Consider the following 23,766-nt stretch of genomic DNA (forward strand, 5'->3'; position numbering starts at 1 on the left):
TGTTATGAACATGAGCTCAGACAGTACACTTGCGGCACTGGAGGCCAACACCTCCAAGGCTCCAAAAGCCTAGTGGATGTGGTCTATATGTTTCAAGCGCTCAGTCTCTCATTTACTATTTCTACCAGTGATTTTATCTAATTTTTGTTATTTCAACCAACTAAATAAACGGGATGTTTTAATACTATGTTGGATTTTCCAATTGAAGGTGCTAGAACTCTACCTCTATTCCAACTGAACCTTCCATAGCTGTCAACACATGCAGTACCCGGAAAACAAGCCATGTCCGATGTACCTGCTGCACCAACTGTACCTGAAGTATCAGCCATACCCTCTGCACCAGTCTGTTCTAGCCGACCAGTCTGTACCTACCTGCACCAGCTGCCCAGTCTGCACAAGAGACTGTTCCTGTCTGCATCTGTTCCCATACCTGCATCCCTGACCCCTGGGGATAGCTGCCACAGTGCTGAGCTATCCCCTGGAGTAGCACCTGGCGGTTACCTTCCAGCACAAGCCTAAAGGCCGCTTTACACGCTATGACATCGCTAATGGGATGTCGTTGGGGTCACAGAATTTGTGACGCACATCCGGCCGCATTAGCGATGACATTGTGTGTGACACCTATGAGCGATTTTGAATCGTCGCAAAAACATTCAAAAGCGCTCATCGGTGACATGGGGGTCCCTTCTCAAATATCGCTGCTGCAGCGTGTACGATGGGCAGGTAGTGCGACGGGTCCGGGCGATGTTGTGCGCCACGGGCAGCGATTTGCCTGTGTCGCACAACCGATGGGGGCGGGTACCCATGCTAGCGGTCTGTCTCGTTCCCGGTCTGTCTCGTTCCCGGTCTGTCTCGTTCCCGGTCTGTCTCGTTCCCGGTCTGTCTCGTTCCCGGTCTGTCTCGTTCCCGGTCTGTCTCGTTCCAGGTCTGTCTCGTTCCAGGTCTGTCTCGTTCCAGGTCTGTCTCGTTCCAGGTCTGTCTCGTTCCAGGTCTGTCTCGTTCCAGGTCTGTCTCGTTCCAGGTCTGTCTCGTTCCAGGTCTGTCTCGTTCCAGGTCTGTCTCGTTCCAGGTCTGTCTCGTTCCAGGTCTGTCTCGTTCCAGGTCTGTCTCGTTCCAGGTCTGTCTCGTTCCAGGTCTGTCTCGTTCCAGGTCTGTCTCGTTCCAGGTCTGTCTCGTTCCAGGTCTGTCTCTGTCTCCGTCTCTCGTAACAGGTCTGTCTCTTTCCCCGTCTGTCTCGCGTGTAAAGTGGCCTTAAGCTCAAAATCAGAAGCTTTAGTGAAGACGAGGTAGTCTCTTAGTTACGTCCTTCCACGGTGAGCTGGCGCTGTGGCACAGTGGATCCACCCACCAGCATAACCTGTATCTTATAGTTTACTTCTCTGACCTTCTCTACTACTGTATAGGGACCTTGCCACTTCGCAAAAAAACTTGCTTTTAACCGTTGGTACCAAGACTCTATGTCCTGGGTTGAAGTTCCTGATTTTGGCTGCCCTATTGTAAACCTGGCTTTGGGCCTCCACAATTTCCAGATCTTTCTTAACGATTATACAAGAGATAAGGGTGCTTAACACGCTGTGACATCGCTAACGATATATCGTCGGGGTCGTTAGCGACATCGCAGCGTGACACCAATGAGCAACGATCAACGAGCGCAAAATCGTGAAAAATCGTTGCTTGTTGACACGTCGTTCATTTCCTTAATATCGTTGCTGCTGCAGGTACGATGTTGTTCGTCGTCCCTGCGGCAGCACATATCGCTGTGTGTGACACCGCAGGAGCGATGAACATCTCCTTACCTGCGTCCACCGGCAATGAGGAAGGAAGGAGATGGGCGGCAAATTCCGGCCGCACATCTCCGCCCCTCCTCTGCTATTGGACGGCTGCCGTGTTAAGTCGCTGTGACGCTGCACGAACCGCCCCCTTAGAAAGAAGGCGGATCGCCGGCCAGAGCGACGTCGCAGAAAAGGTATGTGCGTGTGACGCTTCCGTAGCGATAATGTCCACTACGGCAGCGATCACCACATATCGCACCAATGACAAGGGCGGGTGCTATCGCTCGCGACATCGCTAGCGATGTCGCAACGTGTAAAGCACCCTATAATTATACATAGCAAAGCGGATTAAATTATTGAATAGCCCATGGACATTGGGAAATGCCATTGATGACGACCGCATTCTTCCTTGCATATCTAAAAGTGTCATCTTTCAGTTGTACTGTACCAAACTTTTCTCATGTTTCCTGTTTGTCAGGTAACAATGGGGAAGTAGGGAGAATTTTGACTTCTCCTGCTAAGACCTGCAATGAAGAATTCGCACACTCTTCCCTGGGTCCGGTACTGACACTACATTCATGACAATAATCCAGGTCCCCTTCAGGCTTCAGTACTTATCCTGGCTCCCTTCAGCTTCAGTAGTCTGGGGCTAATGGGCACTGGGCTATAACATGACCGAATTCATGGCACCGGTAATACTTAACGAGCCTCGGTCTTCTAAACATAGTGTCCCTACTTAGGCTGGAACTCTCCACTGGCACCTTCCCCCACCCCCTATATGGTGGGACATTTCTTACTAAGAGTGGGTCAATGACTCCCTTTGGCGAACGGGTTGGTGAGAGCATCCTAGAGATTTCCCTCCGTGGCGACAAATCTCTCCACCAAGTCCACTAGATGACCTGCGGACCGGGGTTTGCCATGGCCGACCCAGCGCTGCAGTTTAATTGGTAGGGCCCGGGAAAAAAGGTAGACTACCACACTCTCAGCGGATTGTGCTGGCGTGCAGACATTGGGTTCCAGTCATTTCTTAACCAGATGGAACAGGTCAAACATTTGGGACTGTGGAGACCTATCTGACTGGTACTCCCAGTCAGAGACCCTTCTGGCCCGCACAGAGGCCGTAACGCAACCCCTAGGCAAGTATGAATCTCATCTTTCAGCTTAGCATAGTCTGGCACATCTTCCTCACTAAGGTCATAGTAGGCTTTTCGAGATTTTTGTACCAGACAGGGCGCAAGTACATCTACCCATTCTTCAGCGGGAAGCTGCTCCCTTTTGGCTGGCCATTCAAAGATACTGAGATAAGTTTCCCCATTGTCATCTGGAGTAATTTTTTGTAGGGAGCATTGTACCACCTCCCTGGCACTCCACGACACAGGACTCCTTGCTGGCCTTGACTGATCATGCCATAACCACCACTTTCAACCTAATCTGCTTTAGTATTCGGTGGATGGCTTGCTCCTGGAACTGGTGCTGCTGCTCCAAGGCTTGTTACTGGGCCAGGACCAGTGACCGGCCAAGGTACAGCAGAGAGCTGAGGGTTCCAGCCTGCATCTGCTGCTGTTCCTGCACTGGATATGAAAATTGGGGGGAACCCCACGTCATTGTTTTTTTTTTGTAAATGGCCAAGCTAATGATCTCTATATCTATTGAGCCATTCTATCTGTTTTTTATTTCTATTTTATATGTTCTTTCTTATTTTCTTTCTTTATATCTCTCTATCTTATCTGTTCTAGCTATCCATGTATTTTATCTGTTCTATCTATCTTTCTATAGCCATCGATAATTTTTCTGGCTTTACCCATCTTTCACACATTAAAAAAAATTATTTCAGTATCATGCATTTTTTACCAGTACCAGTCACACGAATGCAAACACGGATGTCACATAGATGACCATACTGGTACGTGTGGCTTGAACCTGTTTAAACACGAACGCCTGAAACCGGCCTAAGTGTGAAGGTTGTAACCGCATAAGGTGTAACCTTTTAAGAAAATAAACCAATAAAAGGAGTGAACAGAATAACTGTGTAAAACTCTGTACATGTATGACGACTTCCATTAAATGGATAACAGGAATTGTCATGCGGTATGACACAGGACTCTTAGTACCGCTCACATTTTCTTCTCTAATCAATTCTTCCAGATTTCCCAAAAAGTCCGAAGAGGGTTTCATCAGAAAGAATAACGTTATCCTGCGGAATGTCAGTATGTCCTTGATGTTCTTCTTAGAGGGGAGTAGTTTCTTTGCTGCCCTTCTTTACCCCACACTAGCCTCTAAAAGCCTTTGTCTCACTGTACTAGCAACATTTTTCAGGACAGTACAATCAGTGTGCTATCAAACACACACACATCTATATATATATATATTTATATATATATATATATAAATATATATATATATATATATATATATATATATATATATATTATTATTATTATTATTATTATTAAAGATGTTAAATATGTAGTGGGTAGAAAAGATAGATGGGGATTTTAAGTGGAGGTCTATGTAGTGCTCAGGGTTCTGAAAGAAAGATTGATTATATCGGACTCTTGGTTAAAGTGTCCTGGATGGTAGTGGTTCCAAAGAGGAAAGGTGGGGGTTTCTTTTTTTAGATTTGGTAGAATTGTATTGATACAAGTGGGGAGATAGTTATTTAAGTCCTTTGTGACCATTTCTAAAACAAACATGCAATGTGAAGTTAAATGGGGGTCTACGCCTTGTCATGGAAAACAATAGACCCTCTCACAGCAATGTCTACAGAAACATGTAAAGTATGCATGTAGCAAAACACTGTACAAATGAAACTACACTGTGTCCTCCAAAATATAGGCCCTTCCACAGCTCCATTCACAGTAAAAATGATGGCGGCACAAAAACAATTGATTTTTTTAGTGTGTTTATTGTACAAAATTGTTCAAACATAAATAAAACTAGAAATGTGGTATTGCTGTAATCAGAATGACCCACAGTGAAGTTAACACTATTTGTGCAACATGGTGAATAGCATAAAATAACAAAAATATAACAATTGTTATTTTTTTTATACCTCCTCATTATGAGATAATAGTAATAAGTTATATGTACCCTAAAATGGTGCCACTGAAAAATACAACATACAACTTTAATGAAGTAAAAAAAAAAAAAAAAAGCCCTCATAGGGCTACATTGAAGGAGCAATAGAAAGTCATGGATGAAAAAAAAAAAAAAAAAAAAAGACAAATATGCTTTGTTATATATAGACTCAAAACAGGCTGGTCCTGAAGGAATTAAAATGTTATAACATTTTAGGTCTACAGACAACCACAGACGCTTGCACTTTGCAGTCATTTTTTGTTTTAAATCAGTCCCTACCTCTTGTTAAGCTACTAACTGTATAGTAGCATAGTGTTGAGTGCAGACGGAAGAGACTAAGTTGTGTGTCACCATGCGTATAAAGAAAGCGAAGATAAAAGTTTTCAACAAAAGCCTACTGTAGGTTTGCTTTATTTTCTTTTTCTTTATCCATGGTGCACAGGCACAGTAAACAAAAAAAAAAATGGTAGTGAAGGAACAAATAGCCTTTGAGGAACTCATTCTCAAGTCCTTTAAAGGGAAACTGTCAGGTGCAATATGCACTCAGCACCACGAGCAGTTCTTGGTGCATATTGCTAATCCCGGCCTAACCGGCCATGTATCTAGTAGCATAGATAAAGAGATCTTTAGAAAAAGTATTTCTAAAGATAATTTATGATATGCTAATGAGCGCAGGGACTAGTCACTAGGGAGTTAGTTCTTACGCTCATTCCGCCCTCTTGGCGTGCTAACATGCTAGTGAATGCAGCGTCATCCATGATTACGAGTGTACCTATGTCCACTGATCTGAATGCCAGGCACCTCCGGGCATGCACAGTATGACGCCGGGTGTACACATCCCGGCTTCAGAGTTGGCTGGTGCGCATGACCAGAAGTGGCAGGACTTCGGATCAGTGGACATAGATATTCTCATCACCACTGGTGATGCTGCATTGACTAGCATGTTAGCACGAAGCGGGCAGAATGAGCCCAGGAACTAACGCCCTTGCGACAAGTGCCCTCGCTCATTAGCATCTCATAAAAGATCTTTAGAAATACTTTTCCTAAAGATCCCTTTATCTATGCTACTAGATACAGGCCCGGTTTCACACATCCGGCTTTTCGCTGGTTTGGCGGATGCAGCGCACGCCAGTAAAGTGTATACAGTACAATGGCAGCGCGATAAGTGCCGGTCACATGCTGTCATGTGACCGGAGCATGTAACCCGGAAGTTGCGGCGCTGCCACTGTACTGTATCATACTTTACTGGGGTGCACCGAATCCTGCAAACCGGCAAAAAGCCGGATGTGTGAAACTAGCCTTAGGCAGGGGTTAGAAATATATACCCAGAACTGCTCGTGGTTCTGAGTGCATATTGCACATGACAGGTTCCCTTTAAAACCAGAGAACCACTTAAAACAGGGGTGTCCCTGTACTGTCACCGAGAAAAACAGAAATAATGACGTTTGTACTTTACACAACGCCTGTCCAGTACGGCTAATTTCTAGTAGAACTTGTAAAATCAGATGGCAATTTCAGATGACCAGCACCTTATTGTGATGTGGCATTACATCCCTTGGTGGCTGTGGTTATTGGATGCTTAGACATGGACATCATAATCACTATCGGGGGGGGGAGTGGACCAACAGGAATGTTGAATAACTGGCCAGATAAGTATATTACAAACTTTTGTTTTGCATAATGTATACTTCTGGACATAAATGGGTAAAGCCCAAACTTTCCCAGTGTGCTCATAAAAAAAAAAGAAAATGTTACTGTGGGATTTTCCAACTACAGTTTCACTTTTATGGCTAAATTCACTACAAGGTGAAGGGAATCATCGTTTTACTTTAGCATCCTCCTTTAGACGCCAGATCATTAACTCCATACAAGAGCAGGCATCTTCAGAAGAATCATGTCCATCCACTTTGAAGAAGAAGAAAAAAAAAGAAAAAAAAAAAAGAAAAGGAAAGTCATTAAAAAAAATTTCTGGGGAAAGACACAATCTTAACAATTTTGACTAAATATTTTGCAATAGAAAATATCTTTCAACCGTGTTAGCAAGTGGATGTGTGGGATAATCATATAATGGTAGACTTACCATATAAAATCATTGTTTTATCTGCTGCAGATCAAGCAGTTTTCGGAATTTTGAGCTCTGTATATCCCTGTATATTTATTGTTTTCTTACATGTAAATTAGAAGTTAAGGTCTATGGACAGGGCACAGATCTCCCTGAGAATCTACATCCAGAAATTCTTTTAAATGAAAGCGGGTGTTAGCAGTGTCAGTCATGTAAGATCCCGAGTGTGGACAGTAAGTCATTACATGTCTCACACTGGTAATATAACCTAAAATAAGCTCTGGGGGCAGATTCTCAGGGAGATCCATGACCGTCCCATAGTTCTTATCAGTTCATTTCTATATTTAGAAATCATGGCTTTCTCTGGAATAAGACATCAGATCGCAGATATCAAGGTATCATCTTAATTCAGCTTCCTATGACCTACATGCTCTTATGAGTGGCTTAGGAGGGTTGATTCTACTGACAGATTGCCTTTAAACCTTTGTTCCTTATTATGAAGTGGTCTTGTTCACATGCTACGATCATTTTGTTTCTTAAATTTTTACACACATCTGATCAGTTTTCTGGCAGATAAAACAGATTTCTGTTAGATTAAATCATTCGGTCATTTAGACACACTAATTTGGGCTGCATTCCCACATTGCATCAGAGTATGGACCAGTCACAGGTTTCCTGACCCAAACTCCAAAATGCTCAGTCAAAACAGGTGGGCTTGGCTGAGTGAGTGCTTCTGTATGGGAGAGTCGGCTGAGATGGCTGTCACCTCAACGACTGGCCGAAGCATCGTGTGGCCAACAGCCATCTAATATGCATGACCAACCTTAAGGCCACTTTACACGCAGTGACATCGCTAGCGATGTCGCTGCCGATCGCACCCGCCCCCGTCGATTGTGCGTCACTGGCAAATCGCTGCCCGTGGCGCACAATATTGCTAGGCCCCATCACACGGACTTACCTTCCTAGCGATGTCGCTGTGGCCGGCGAACAGCTTCTTTTCTAAGGGGGCGGTTCGTGCGGCGTCATAGCGACGTCACATGGCAGGCATCCAATTGGAGTGGAGGGGCGGTGAGCAGGCGCATGAAAGTCACGCCCACCTCGTTGCCAGAGGACGCAGGTACGGTGTTGATCGTCGTTCCTGGGGTGTCACACATAGCGATGTGTGCTGCCTCAGGAACGACCAACAACCTGCGTCCAGCACCATCAACGATATTTGGGATTTGAACGATGTGTCAACGATTGGGTGAGTATTTGTGATTGTTAGCTATTGTTCGTAAGTGTCACACGCAACGACATCGCTAACAAGGCCGGATGTGCGTCACAAATTCAGTGACCCCAACGACATCTCGTTAGCGATGTAGTTGTGTGTAAAGCCCCCTTTAGACTGATATTCCTAAAATATTTACATATGTAAAATCACACCTATGTTATGTACAAACTAATAGCAGTGTGTTTAAAACAACTGTCAAAACGTTCAATTCTGATAATAGCATTAATTTCCATATACACAAAAACACTGCACATTCAATTCCAAATAAACACAAACAAAATATCAATTTTTAGATTGAAAAGAAAAAAAATAGTAGTGACTTTCATTTATACACGAATATTTACAGTATAAACTGAAATTTGTTTACAGGCTGCTTAAGTTGTATAACCTTTATTTCTGATAACTGCTGTACATCTGTGTGACATGGAGTCAACTAACATCTGATACCTGCGAACAGATATTCCAACCCAAGCTGACTAGACTTCATTCCACAGATCGTTTGCATTTTTAGGCCTTGTATCAAAATCAGCATTTTAGATGACACTCCACAAATTCTCAATTGGATTGAGGTCTGGGTATTGGGTTGGCCACTTAACATCAATCATGTTGCCCTGGAACAAGGATGCTGCCCGTTTGCTGGTGTGTTTGGGGTCGTTGTTTTGCTGAAACGCCCATTTCAAGGATATTTCTTTTTCACCATAAGGCAACACGACTAGTGATGGGTGAATCCTAACTGTAAAGTTTGGTGTCCATAACGAAAACCTAGTGTCCGTTCATGGACCCCCAACACTGACGTCTCAGGGAAGTCTGTGTTACTGTTCAGCTTCGGCCGCCTGGATAAAAATAAAAACTACAGCAAAACCTTTACATGGAGAGTTTGCTCCTCTGTTACTGAGAAATTTAGGTAGGAATTGACATGCAAATGGATATAAGTCTGTGTCACGCCAGCTCTATTCCCTGCCCAGTGCTGCCTTCTCCTGCTTGACTGGCAGCCTGTTTGCCATGGGTGGGGAGTCTTCGGCACCCAGGTAGTTAACAGCCAGCAAAGTCACTTCTTTCAGCTTCCAGGCAGATCTGAAGCTTAACTGATGGCTCCTCTACCCTAGATCACACATCATAGCTGCTGACATAGCTGGAGTGACAGAGGCTTCAGAGCTACCATAGCCATTTACATTTCAATTCAAATCACGTATTTCTCAGTTATGGAGGAATGGACTGGCCATTTAAAGGTATTGCGTGAATTGTCATTGAAAGTGCTACATGTGCATATAAATAGTTTGGGGAAACCCTGCTGACGGGTTCACTTTAACAAAATAAAAAAAAAAAAGCCCTCATAAAATACATGTTGATCACATAATAAAAAATGTATGGCTTCTGCAAGATAACAATAAAAATGTCAACAGGAATAGCAAGAGTTCAATGTAACAAATACTTTTCTTGTAAATTCTGAATATTTACTGGGAGAAAAACAGTGCAGATATTTAATTTTATTAAGCGGTTTTCTCTTTAAGATTATTGCTATGTAGGCTCACCATTGTCTTGGATAATACGCTGAAGATAGTCGGCCATTAATGAACGAAGGGCACGCTTGTAAGGCAGTCCAAGACGATGAGGGAAAACAATTGCTGTATCCACTACAGTCGGGTGAATTAGCTAAAAAATAAAAAAAAATCACAAGCAATTATCATACACACAACTCTTCACAGTAAGATTTGTCATAAAGGCATGATGATCATCATCAATGAAAATTCCTTGAATTAGTTGAAGCAGCACTTCAGCTTTTGTGGGCTATACAGTACAGCAATGGTAATTAATAGAGAATAATGTAGAGGCTCATATGTACCCCTCATTTATATGTGTTCTAGTTTATGTTCAGAGTTTTCTGCCATCGGATTACATTTTCCTAAATGCAACCTACATGTACTCTGACACATTCTAGAATCTTCTGTACTCTGGTTGCAGCTTCAGTCTAGCTTCTTACGAGAATTGTCTACCTGTCAGTTCTTACAAGCAGGAGGCAGGTTAGACCGCATTAAGGTGCATCTTATATATGTACAGAAGTGTTCAAAATAACAGCAGTCCAATATGACTAACCAGATTAGTCACTGTTTTTGGTATAAAGTATTTACCAGTTGGTGCAGTAGATTCTCAGAAAACCCCCTAAGGCTATGTGCGCACTGTAAAATGGAATTTTCTCAAGAAAATTTCACAGGCACTGAAAGATTACCACACCCACGGTAAAAAAACGCGGCAAACCGCATGCGGTTTGCTGCGGTTTTACCACAGTATTGTTCGCGGTATTGCCGCGTGTGGGTTGGTACATGTGCGTTATTGCATTCAATGCAATAAAGCACATAAAAAAAAAATAAATCATTTCCTTCTGAGATAGATAGTAGATAGATAGATAAAGAGACAGATAGAAGAATAGATAGAGGGATAGATAAATAGATAGAGGGATAGATAGATAGAGGACAGATCGCTGCATTTCTCACGGTCGGCAGCGAGTTCACATTACCGGCCGTGGGAAATGCCCTGTGGTTACCTCTGCTGTCTCACTGCGAGGCTGCATTCATTCAGCGCTGTGTGTCAGTCGCGGCTGGATGCAAGCAGCGCAGGACCTGTGGATTACGCCGGAGCTGTGGATTACGTCAGAGATTTGTTTCGGGAGGGGTTAATAAAATGGTGAACGAGGCTTATTTGTGTTTTATTTAAAATAAAGGATTTTTTCGGTGTCTGTGTTTTTTCACTTTATTTACGGGTTGATCATGTCAGCTGTCACATAGACGCTGCCATGATCAAGCCTGGAGTTAATGGCGGTGATCCGCCATTATCTCCTTGTATTACCCTGACTGCCACTGCATCACGGCAGCAGGAAGAGCTGGGGACACTTAGGTACTGCCGCATAATGCATGCGACAGTCTCAGGGCAGCGGCGGCTGATATTCTTGGCTGCGGGAGGTGGGAGGAAGGCGGGGGACATTAACCCTGCCCCTCTCCCTCCCCAGCCTGAGAATACCAGGCCGCCGCTGTGTGCTTACCTCGGCTGGACGGTAAATATACACTGGAGCCCACGTATTTTGTTTTCTATATTTCCGTTTGATTTCTATGTGTGTTCTATATGTCTGTGATGTGTGTCTGTGATGTGTGTCTGTGATGTGTGTCTGTGATGTGTGTCTGTGATGTGTGTCTGTGATGTGTGTCTGTGATGTGTGTCTGTGATGTGTGTGTGTGTGTGTGTGTGTGTGTGTGTTTACTCTCTGCTCAGCTTCCTCTTCCTGTCATAATGACATCACTTCCCTGCAAAACCGCAGGCAAGCGATGTACATTACCGCAGGTAAACCGCGAAATACCGCAGGGAATAACGCAGGAAAACGCAGTGAACCGCACAGAATTTGCTGTCTGCGTTATTCCCTGCGGGACTTCACGATTACATGGCAGTCAATGGAGTGAAATCCCACAGCGACGTGCGGAAAAGAATTGACATGCAATCCCGCAGCAAAACATGCAGCTGTCAAATTCCGCCGAGTGCGCACAGGATTTTTTTTTCCCATAGGTTTTGCTGGTGATTCACTGCAGAGATGTTATGAACATTTTCTGCAGCGAAACATGCAGCGAAACATGCAGCAAATCCGCGGCAAAATCCGCGACAAAATCCGGTAAGTGCACAGGGCCTTACTCTGCATTCATGATCTGCAGGTTTTTGAGGCTGTGTATTTGAATAATTAATTGAAGGGGGGGTGGGGTTCAAATAATAGCAGTGTGGAGTTAAATTAGTGAATCAGTTGGCCCATAATTAAAGGTGAAGCCAGCACATGTTGTAGATACATTTCTCCTTGAAAGCCTGACATATATGGGTCGTTCGAGATAATGTTCAGAAGAACAGCGTACTATGATTACAAAGGTGATTGGAGAGGATAAAACTTATAAAGAAGTGCAGACAATGATAGGTAAAATGATCTTCAATGCTTTAAAATGGAAAGCAAAAACAGAGAGACGTCGAAGAAAATGGAAGACGATGATGCGAATGGATTAAAAAATAACCAGAATGGCAAAGGCCCAGCCAATGATCAGCTCCAGGATGATCAAAGACAGTCAAGTTACCTGAGCACTATGACAGACAACACCTATGTGAAGCTATTCTATTCGCAAGAAGTCCCCACAAAGTCCTTCTGTTAACCCCTTTACGACGTACTGGTAGGTCCTTGGTCGCTTTCCCTCCGGTTACCGGGACCTTCGGTGGCGAGCCAGTGATATTCCCCACACATATCTGCTGATCTGGTCAGCAGACATGTGTGGCTAACAAACACAGGTGGATCAGAGATCCACGTGCACTTGTTAGCCTCTTAGATTGTACTGTCAAACACTAAGGGGTACTTTGCACACTACGACATCGCAGGAGCGATGTCGGTGGGGTCAAATCGAAAGTGACGCACATCCGGCGTCGCTGTCGACATCGCAGTATGTGAATCCTTTTACATACGATTAACAAGCGCAAAAGCGTCGTTATCATATAATCGGTGTAGGGTCCGACATTTCCATAATTTCGCAGCAGCGACGGTACGATGTTGTTCCTCATTCCAGCAGGCAGCACACTTCGCTGTGTGTGAAGCCGTCGGAGCGAGGAGCATCACCTTACCTGCATCCCGGCTGCAATGCGGAATGAAGGAGGTGGGCGGGATGTTAACGCCCCGATCATCTCCGTCCCTCCGCTCCTATTGGCCACCTGCCGTGTGACGTCGCTGTGACGCCGCACGACCCGCCCCCTTAGGAAGGAGGCGGTTCGCCGGCCAGAGCGACGTCGCAGGGCAGGTAAATGCATGTGAAGCTGCCGTAACGATAATGTTCATTAGGGCCGCAATCACAAGATATCGCTACTGCGACGGGGGCGGGGACTATCGCGCTCGGCATCGCAGCATCGGCTTGCGATGTCGTAGTGTGCAAAGTACCCCTAACAGTGCGATTCAAAGGGCTGTTGCGGGGATTGCGCCATTCCCCATGATCACGGGGCGCCTTGGTGTTCTTATGGTAGCGCGGGGTCAGCTGATGACCCCTGACACTGCCATGATTCACTTTCTGTGAGAGCCGACAGAGCGAGGGCACGCACAAGAGAGGAGCATTTCTGCTGATCAGAGTGATGTTGCTCTGATCACAAGAAATGCACACGTGATCGGACTGTACAGTGATCTAGTCCTCTACGGAAACTAGTAAAATAAATAAGTAAAAAAAAAAAAATGTAAAAAAGTTTTCAAAAATATGTAAGAATAAAAAAAACCCTAAAAAGTTAAAATCACCCCCTTTCGCCCCATTGAAAATAAAACAGTTAATAACAAACAAAACACACATATTTGGTAGAAAAATTGCCGACACTTCCTAATCTCATACTCTGAACTGGTGCATACTGAACATGACATACAAAATCCAAAATAGCAGTTGCACTCAAGTAAAGGAAAAGTAATAGCAGTTACACTCAAGTACCTGCTATTTTGGATATTGCATGTCATGTTCAGTATGCACCAGTTCAGAGTATGAGATTAGGAAGTGTCGGCAATTTTTCTAGCTTGTATTATGGAGTCGTGTCCTTTGTCTGAGCACTCCTCCCAGTTATTTCAGGTGTTTTAATTTTTCTTTTGCAGGTTCTATTCTAGCCCATATAAAAGGTCAGTTTGGACAAGAGAAGCATAGAAATTGGAGTAGGACCCAGCTGAGAGTTACACCTTGACGTGGTATCTAGGCACAAATAAATTTGGCCACTTATTTGCTAAGTAACTCATATTTTTTAAAAAAAAAAAATGCTTTCATGTTTTCTTGGCAGTAATGCATATTCAATATTCCAATGTTCACCATCTACATTCTGTTTTTCTCTCTTTCCATTTACTTGTGTGCAACTGCTAATTTGGATACACATATTTGGTATCGCAGAGTTCAGAAATGCCCAATATGTCAAAAGATAAAATCAATTAATCTGATCAGTACATGGCATGGCGAGAAAAAATTCCAAACGTCCAAATTGCATTTTTTTTGGTCACAAACATTTTTTTAAATGCAATAACAGGTGATTAAAAAAGCGCTTCTACACAAAAATGGTATAACTAAAAACGGCAGCTCAAGATGCAAAAATAAGCAGTCACTGAGCCAGAGATCTCGAAAAATAAGAACGCTACAGGTCTCGGAAAATGGCGACAACATTGCTAATCTTTTTTGGACAAAATTCTGAATTTTTTTTCACCACTTAGATAAAAAGTAAAAGCATATATGTTTAGTATCTACAAACTCGTACCGACCTGAGGCATCATACTAACATGTCAGTTTTAGTGAATGTGGTCAATAAAAGACCTCCTAAACAACCGTGCAATTGCAATTTTTTTCCCCGTTTTCCAGTACACTATATGGTAAAACTAATGGCTTCATTCAAAAGTACAAGTTGTCCCGCAAAATACAAGCTTTCTTATGGCAAGATTGATGGAAAAAAAAAAAAGGCAATAAAAAAACCCAAAAACGTTTTAGCTCTTGGAATAAGGGGAGGAAAATTAAAAACAGAAAATCGCCCTGGGGTGAAGTGGTTAAAAAAAGCCCCAAAAAACATTTAGTGAAGCGGATACAATTGTTCTTTTTGAGTGCAAGGACCGCAGACAGTTTGTCAGAAAATCCACAAACTCTGAATTCAAGCCACTGTACACTCTGAAGACCATAAAACATGGTGGTGTAAGCATCATGATATGGGCACGTTTCACTTACTATGGTGCCGAGCTTATTTCCTGCATACCATGGTCTGACAGTGTTTGGAGCCGTACTATATGTGTGGGCTCTAACCAACTTAGGAGCTGCTAATAGTGTATGCACTCCGCGTGTGAGTGGATAAAAGGGAAATTAAGTTTCAAAAGACTACAGCGCTCACAAAGTGGTGTGATAAGGGTTAACGCAATTTTATATTTAAATGAATGGGGACAACTTACTTGGTGTAAATGATGACAATAAGTGCGGATGCCAGTAAATGCGAATCCTCATCTGATCAGCGTGAAACGTTGCTGAGGTGGCATGTTGCGTGAATGACTTAGTTGCAGAAGTGTAGCTGCTTCTTCCCTGTGGATGCAGGGACTGGCGGTGTTTAGTGGGCGGGCTTCCCGGGGTAAGAGGTGACCCCATGGAGAGGATGCGAGACTGAGCTGGCGTCTATATCTAGGAGCCCCGGCTGGCAGGTTCCCTGGATACTACTGTATGTATATATGGTGGGGGCAGCTCTGGAGCTCTGCTGGGGGCTGGTCATAGCTGCGGGCGGCAGCGTTTGATCTCCTGCTCCCGCTCATATAATATGCACAGCCGCTGTCCATCACCATGGTGCAGAAACCGCACCGCGGCGATGGGCTGGGGGAGCGGCGCATATATCTGCCTGTGCTCCCTTTGATCGCACAGGCCCCCCTGTGTTAGCTATGGCCCACATACTGCTGCCCATAGTAAAATAAAACACTCTTTACTTACCCCCTCTAGCGTGTCTCCGCCCTGCCGCTGTGATCATGCGCGCAGAGATGATATCACTCTGCCGTGCCGATCACATGACCGGCCGAGAACCAGGAAATGCAGGAAGTCGGAGCTCAACCCCAAGGAGGGAGGCACGAGACAGGACAGTGCTGGAGAAGGTAAGGAAAGAGTTTATTTTACTAAAAATAGCAGCATGGGAGCGATATCTAACACAGGGGGCAGTGTGCCAGCCACAGGGGGGCCGTGGGCCAGCCACAGGGGGGCCGTGGGCCAGCCACAGGGGGGTCGTGGGCCAGCCACAGGGGGGCCGTGGGCCAGCCACAGTGGGCCAGCCACAATGGCCCGTGGGCCAGCCACAGGGGCCGTGTGCCAGCCACAGGGGCCGTGTGCCAGCCATAGAGGATGTGTGCCAGCCATAGAGGATGTGTGCCAGCCATAGAGGATGTGTGCCAGCCATAGGGGACGTGTGCCAGCACAAGGGGGCTATATTCAATATAAGGTGTCCATATCCAGATTGAGGGGGCTAATTTTAGGATGGGGGGGGCTATAAGGAACATATACCATATATGATTTGTTAGACGGACACTGGCATTATAAGACGGACCCCATTTATTAAAAAAATCTCTATTCCTTCACCAGATTTGGGGGTGTTTCTTATAAAGCGAAAAATACGGTATACATATTTCTCTACATGTCTTGATTTAGAAAACAGTGTGTAATGTTCTCAATGCATGGAAATAAAAACTATTATAAAGATTTTGGGATTAACTCATGTGTTTGAAACAATGCTATTTTACACAACTATAGGTGCTTCTGGTCACTGCTCTATAAGCCTTGTCCAGCTACACACTGATCTATTTGCCTTGAATAAAGTCAGTGACTGAGTTTATCTACTATATCGGATTAAAAAATTAGTTTACTCTATCTTCTATTTATTGCATTTTTTAATTACTTTCTAAAGTGACATGGACTTACCTTTAGTGCATAAAGGTCACTTTCCAAACTATGGCCAATTAATACTGAGTCACAGCTGAACATGCTTAGTAACACAGCCTGAACATCTCTCAGAGTAATGGTCGTGTTCTGTAGATCCTCTGCTGTAATACCAGAAAACCTTATGAGAAAAGAAAACAGTTATACTTCCATATTGAACCACTACTGGTAAATCTTGAACAGTTTGTTTGAACACTGCAGCTAAGCTGCACAGACCAGCCAAGCTCCCGAAAGAAAAGTCAGCATTGGTCCAGCACTGGCATCTGCTGTTGAGTCAGCATAAAAACTGTTCAAGCAAAGTACAGGCGCTCGGTGCATCCTGACGGGGTCAACCATTGAAATCCACCTTCCCACCTACTTGTTTTCCATGTCTCTCCGCCCTTCTCTGTTTATAAGCCGGAGCGGTCAATCAGAAGAGAAGATCGTGGAGACTGAGGGAAATCCAGGAGGTGGATTAATGAAGGATCCAAATTTCACCTTAATGAGCAGGCCAAATTTTAGAAATTTGGCCAGTGTATCTTTGAGTTAATAACTCTGGAACGCTTCAACATATCCCAGTAATTCTGAGAAAGTTTTTTCATCACATATTGTACTTCATGATAGTGGTAAAGTTAATGTCGGCTTTTATTTGTGAAAAATAAAAAATCTGAACTTTCTTCCGAAAATGTAGCTAATTTTAATTTGTATGCCCTTAAACCAGAGATGTCACATTAAATAGTAAATAACATTTGCCACATGTCTACTTTACATCAGCGAAATTTTTTAAACAAATTTTTGGGGCGTTAGGCTATGTGCGCGCACAGCATTTTTTTGACGCTGAGTTTTTGGCCGCAAAAAACGCACCCCAGCAAAAACGCACGGTAAAAAACGCATGTGTTTTTACCGTGTTTCGGTGCGTTTTTGGCTGCATGTTGCTGCGTTTTTGATCACTGTGTTTTGCTGCGATTTTCCAATGCATTGCATGGGTGAAAAACGCAGTAAAACGCAGAAAAGAATTGACATGTTCATTTTTTTTTTTAGCTCAAAAATGCAGCTAAAAATAAAATGTGTGCAGATAGCAAAAATAAAATCATGCAGTTTTGAGCCCAAAACCGTACTCTAAAAACGCGCAAAAACGCCGTGAAAAATGCTCAGTGCACACATAGCCTTAGAAGGGTTGAAATCAGCAATTTCTCAATTTTTAATTTTTTTTTAGATACCACATCACATTAGAAGTGACTTTGAGAAGGCCTAGGTGACAAAAAATACCCAAAAGTCACAATTCTAAAAACTACACTCCTAAAAGTGCTCAAAACCACATTCAAGAAGTTTATTAACCCTTCAGGTGCTTCACAGGAACTAAAGTGATGTGTAATGAAAAAAAAAACAAATATTAACATTTTACTTAAAATGTTGCTTTAGCCCCAATTTATTCACTTTTAGAAAAAATAACAAAACAAAATGGACCCCAAAATGTGTTATCCAGCTTCTTCTGAGTGCACCGATACCACATGTGGTCAGAAACTTCTGTTTTAACAGAGGAGCTTGGAAAGGAAAGAGTGCTGTTTGAATTTTGGATCATAAATTTCACTGAAATAGACTGTGGGCACCATGTGGCATTTGCAGAGCCCCTTAGGTACCTAAACAGCAGAAACTCCCCACACGTGACCCCATTTTGGAAACTAGACCCATCAAGGATTTAATGTTGGGGTATAGTGAGCTTTTTAAACCCATAGGTACTTCACAGATTTGATAACATTAGGTAGTCATATTGAAAATTTTCATTTTTTTTTTTAATTTTTTTTTTTTTTACAAACATGTTGCTTTAGCAACAATTTTCTTACTTTTTCAAGAGACACCCCAAAAATTGGACCCCAAAGTTTGTTACCCAATGTCGTCCATTGCATCCACTGCCCGATCATTGGCGCCCGCATCGCGGCGAGACCCCCTCCTCCCAGCTCAGGGCCCGCAGCAATGCCCCACACGTGCCACCACCATCCTTCAGCTGTGATCCTGCCTCCTGTGACCCAGCTCCATCGCCACGCCCCATGATGAGCTATGTCTGGATTATAAGATGCACCCCCATATTCGCCCCCCCCCCATTTTTGGAGGAAAAAGTGCATTTTATAATCCGAATAATATGGTAAATACATTTCTAAAGGTGCTATTGACATGAATTTCTCACCAGATGTTGGTAACAACCCAACTGATCCACACAGGTGAAATCAAACCATATATGTCCACAAATTACGTGTAATAATGAAAAATTACAGGGAAAAAGTATTAAACATGCACACAGAAAGATGCAAAAATCCATGGAAAGTCATGACAATAGCTGAAATCTATCAGTAATTAGAAGGCAATCCTGCCACTTATTGACAAATAATATCAACTAGTTCAACTGATGACCTATAAAACGTATCTCATTACCATGGTGCCACACAAGAAACATCTCATGATGGGTAAAACCTATGACCTGTCTCAAGACCGTCACAACTTTATTGTTGTAAAACAGACTGATGGCATTGGGTAGAGAATTTCTAAGCTACTGAAGGTTCCAGTGAGCATTGTTGGGGCCATAATCTAGAAATGAAAAGAACATTATTTCACCATTAATTGGCCACGACCAGATGCTCCCTGCAAGATTTCAGAGGAGTGAAAATTGAAGATTTGTCCAGGAGCAAAGGACCACCAGTGAACAGCTACAGAAAACCTGGAATCAGCAGGTACAATTGTTTCAATGAAAACAATAGGTAATGCATTCAACCTCTATGGCTTGTATGCACGCTCAGCATGCAAAACTCCATAGCTGGACAAAAAGCATGTTCAAGAACATGTAAATTTTGCTCAACAACATTTAGACAAGCTTGTGAAATACTGGGATAATATAGTCTGGTCAGAAGAGACCAACAATGAAGTATTTGGATACAATAATTCACACTATGTTTGGAGGCCTTTAACACCATACCAACTGTGAACTTTGTAGGTGGAAACATCATGCTGTACGGCTGTTTTTCCAGCATAAGCAATGGAAGACTTCATATCCTTAAAATAAAGTTTAAATAGACAGACATTTTTGATAAAAATCTGCTGCCGTCTACCAGGAGGATGAAGCTGAAACAAGGGTGGACATTTCAGCAATACAATGAACACAAACACATCGCTAATAAACGCTCTATTGGTTTCAGACAAAGAAAATAAAATCTGCTAGAATGGCAAAGCCAATCACCTGACCTGAATCCTATAGAAAATGTATGGAAGAAACTAAACTCAGAGTTCACAAAAGTAGCCCACAGAACCTTCATGATTTAAAGAATGGTTGTGTGGAAAAAATGGGCTAAAAACTCACCTGAGCAATGCATGTGACTAGTTCATCCATGCAGGAATAATCTTGAAGTGGTCATCACCAACAAAGGTTTTTTGTACAAAGTATTAAATAATTTTCAATAAGTGTGTTCAATACTCCTCCCCCCCCCCTGTGTAATTTCTCATTATTACACATCACTAAATTTATGGACATCTATGGTTTGATTCCTTTGCCTGTGTGGAGCCGATGGGTTGTTACTGACATCTGATGAGAAATTCATGACAGTAGGACCTTTAAAAATATATTTACTTAGAAAATTGATGACATGTTCAATACTTATTTCCCCAGCTGTATGTGCTGTCATTATTTTGCTAACCCATTGTATATTATGTGTGCCTCATGAACTCGCAGGATGAAATAAAAAAATGGACATGTAAAAGGATCCATTGATTTTAGCGTGTCTCTGTGCTGTCAACTATAAAAATGCATTTCACACGAATGAGAAATAACATGTGAATGAAACTTCACGGTATGTGCACGCATCTTTTTCAGGTGGGTATTGCTACGTAACCCACCTAAAAAAAGTGCAAGAATTAATATATGGATGGCAATATAAATACAACTTGCTGTGCATATGTTCTGCCTTTCCAACTCCTCTTAATCGCTTCAGGTTTCCAAAGCTACAAAGAGGGTAAAAGAAGTGTCTTTACCGAATTCTATTCGATGGTGGTACAGCTCACCAAACATTTCCGGAATGACCAGCAAACAATTGTCAACTTACAAGGCATGCATGTGAAAAAAATAAAATCGATACATTTGTAGAAGTTAGCCATGTCACAATTACCTGGTATTGTAGTCCACAATCTTGTTGTCTGGTAGTACGTAAGTGTCATAAACCACCTTGAGCTGATAGTTTATAACCGTAACACGCGTCAACTCCAGTCCTTTTGTAGTGTAACACTGTAAACGAAAAGTTATAACAAATATTAATACTGAAATATTACGCACATATAGAAAAATTACCTTCTAGAATTCATAGCAAGCACCAATTAACTGTTGAGCTAATAATAACACAGGTCTACCAAACATTTTTTTTCTTTCAGGTGCCAAGATTTTTTTTTAATGTATTTAGGGCATTTTGAGGCTGCTGAAGTAAAAAAATCCCATTACTTTTGCTTAACTGGTTATATATATTTTTTTTTTTTTAAGATAATGGACATCCATGAAAGAAGGGAATTTTGTTTACTTACCGTAAATTCCTTTTCTTCTAGCTCCAATTGGGAGACCCAGACAATTGGGTGTATAGCTACTGCCTCCGGAGGCCACACAAAGTATTACACTAAAAAGTGTAAGGCCCCTCCCCTTCTGGCTATACACCCCCCCGTGGGATCACGGGCTCCTCAGTTTTAGTGCAAAAGCAAGAAGGAGGAAAGCCAATAACTGTTTTAAAGACAAATTCAATCCGAGGAACAACATCGGAGAACTGAACTCTTCAACATGAACAACATGTGCACCCGAAAAAACAAAATCCCTAAGAAAACAGGGCGGGTGCTGGGTCTCCCAATTGGAGCTAGAAGAAAAGGAATTTACGGTAAGTAAACAAAATTCCCTTCTTCTTTGTCGCTCCTAATTGGGAGACCCAGACAATTGGGACGTCCAAAAGCAGTCCCTGGGTGGGTAAAAGAATACCTCGTGATAGGGCCGTCAAACAGCCCTTTCCTACAGGTGGGCCACCGCCGCCTGAAGGACTTGTCTACCTAGGCTGGCATCCGCCGAAGCGTAGGTATGCACCTGATAATGCTTGGTAAAAGTGTGCAGACTCGACCAGGTAGCCGCCTGGCACACCTGCTGAGCCGTAGCCTGGTGCCGTAATGCCCCGGACGCACCCACGGCTCTGGTAGAATGGGCCTTCAGTCCTGATGGAATCGGAAGCCCAGCAGAACGGTAGGTGTGAAGAATTGGTTCCTTGATCCACCGCGCCAGGGTGGATTTGGAAGCTTGCGACCCCTTACGCTGACCAGCGACAAGGATAAAGAGTGCATCCGAGCGGCTCAGGGGCGCCGTGCGTGAAATGTAGATCCTGAGTGCTCTCACCAGATCCAATAAATGCAAACCTTTTTCAAATTGGTGAACTGGATGCGGACACAAAGACGGTAAAGTGATATCCTGGTTGAGATGAAAGGAGGATACCACCTTAGGAAGAAATTCTGGAATTGGACGCAGAACTACCTTGTCCTGGTGAAATACTAGGAAGGGAGATCTGCATGATAACGCCGCCAGCTCGGACACTCTCCGAAGAGACGTGACCGCCACTAGAAAGGCCACTTTCTGTGAAAGACGAGAAAGGGAAACATCCTTCAAAGGCTCGAAAGGCGGCTTCTGGAGAGCAATTAGGACCTTGTTCAGATCCCAGGGCTCCAACGGCCGCTTGTAAGGGGGGACGATATGACAAACCCCTTGCAGGAACGTGCGTACCTGAGGAAGTCGCGCTAGGCGCTTCTGAAAAAATACGGATAGCGCGGAGACTTGACCTTTAAGGGAGCCGAGCGACAAACCTTTTTCCAACCCAGACTGCAGGAAGGAAAGAAAAATAGGCAATGCAAATGGCCAGGGAGAAACTCCCTGAGCAGAGCACCAAGATAAGAATATCTTCCACGTCCTGTGGTAGATCTTGGCGGAGGATGGTTTCCTAGCCTGTCTCATGGTGGCAACCACTTCATGAGATAAACCTGAGGCCGCTAGGATCCAGGACTCAATGGCCACACAGTCAGGTTCAGGGCCGCAGAATTCAGATGGAAAAACGGCCCTTGAGACAGCAAGTCTGGACGGTCTGGCAGAGCCCACGGTTGGCCTACCGTGAGGTGCCACAGATCCGGGTACCACGACCTCCTTGGCCAGTCTGGAGCGACAAGGATGGCGCGGCGGCAGTCGGCCCTGATCTTGCGCAGCACCCTGGGCAACAACGCCAGAGGTGGGAACACATAAGGTAGCCTGAACTGCGACCAATCCTGAACTAGGGCGTCTGCCGCCAGAGCTCGGTAATCGTGGGATCGCGCCATGAAAACCGGGACCTTGTTGTTGTGCCGTGACGCCATCAGGTCGACGTCCGGCATCCCCCAGCGGCGACAGATCTCCTGAAACCCGTCCGGGTGAAGGGACCATTCCCCTGCGTCCATGCCCTGGCGACTGAGAAAGTCTGCTTCCCAGTTTTCCACGCCTGGTATGTGAACTGCGGATATGGTGGATGCCGTGTCTTCCACCCACGTCAGAATCCGCCGGACTTCCTGGAAGGCCTGCCGACTGCGTGTTCCCCCTTGGTGGTTGATGTATGCCACCGCTGTGGAGTTGTCCGACTGAATTCGGATCTGCTTGCCTGCTAGCCACTGCTGGAAGGCTTGTAGGGCAAGATAGACTGCTCTGATTTCCAGAACATTGATTTGAAGGGTGGACTCTTTCCGAGTCCACGTACCGTGAGCCCTGTGGTGGAGAAACACTGCTCCCCACCCTGACAGGCTCGCGTCTGTCGTGACCACTGCCCAGGATGGGGGTAGGAACGACTTCCCTTTCGACAATGAGGTGGGAAGAAGCCACCACCGGAGAGAGTCCTTGGCTGTCTGAGAGAGGGAGACATCCCTGTCGAGGGATGTCGACTTCCCGTCCCATTGGCGGAGAATGTCCCATTGAAGTGGACGCAGATGAAACTGCGCGAAAGGAACTGCTTCCATTGCTGCTACCATCTTCCCTAGGAAGTGCATGAGGCGCCTCAAGGGGTGCGACTGGCCCTGAAGGAGAGATTGCACCCCTGTCTGTAGTGAACACTGTTTGTCCAG

The 23,766-nt window shown here is 44.1% G+C and overlaps 1 protein-coding gene across 2 annotated transcripts in view; it reads right to left on the bottom strand.

The window, feature by feature from the left end:
- Nucleotides 1–5,934: 5,934 nt before the first annotated feature.
- REXO1 (RNA exonuclease 1 homolog) overlaps nucleotides 5,935–23,766 on the bottom strand; it is a 203,595-nt gene continuing 185,763 nt past the window's right edge. For both annotated transcript variants that reach the window (XM_075352558.1, XM_075352557.1), the window contains exons 13-16: nucleotides 20,781–20,896; nucleotides 16,633–16,771; nucleotides 9,715–9,835; nucleotides 5,935–6,755 (exon numbers count right to left, since the gene is read on the bottom strand). In XM_075352558.1, the coding sequence (XP_075208673.1) occupies nucleotides 6,667–6,755; nucleotides 9,715–9,835; nucleotides 16,633–16,771; nucleotides 20,781–20,896 (465 nt within the window). In that variant the 3' untranslated portion in view covers nucleotides 5,935–6,666. The remainder of the gene's footprint in view (nucleotides 6,756–9,714; nucleotides 9,836–16,632; nucleotides 16,772–20,780; nucleotides 20,897–23,766) is intronic.

Source organism: Anomaloglossus baeobatrachus, chromosome 1, assembly GCF_048569485.1.
Source record: "Anomaloglossus baeobatrachus isolate aAnoBae1 chromosome 1, aAnoBae1.hap1, whole genome shotgun sequence".
Lineage (NCBI taxonomy): Eukaryota > Metazoa > Chordata > Amphibia > Anura > Aromobatidae > Anomaloglossus > Anomaloglossus baeobatrachus.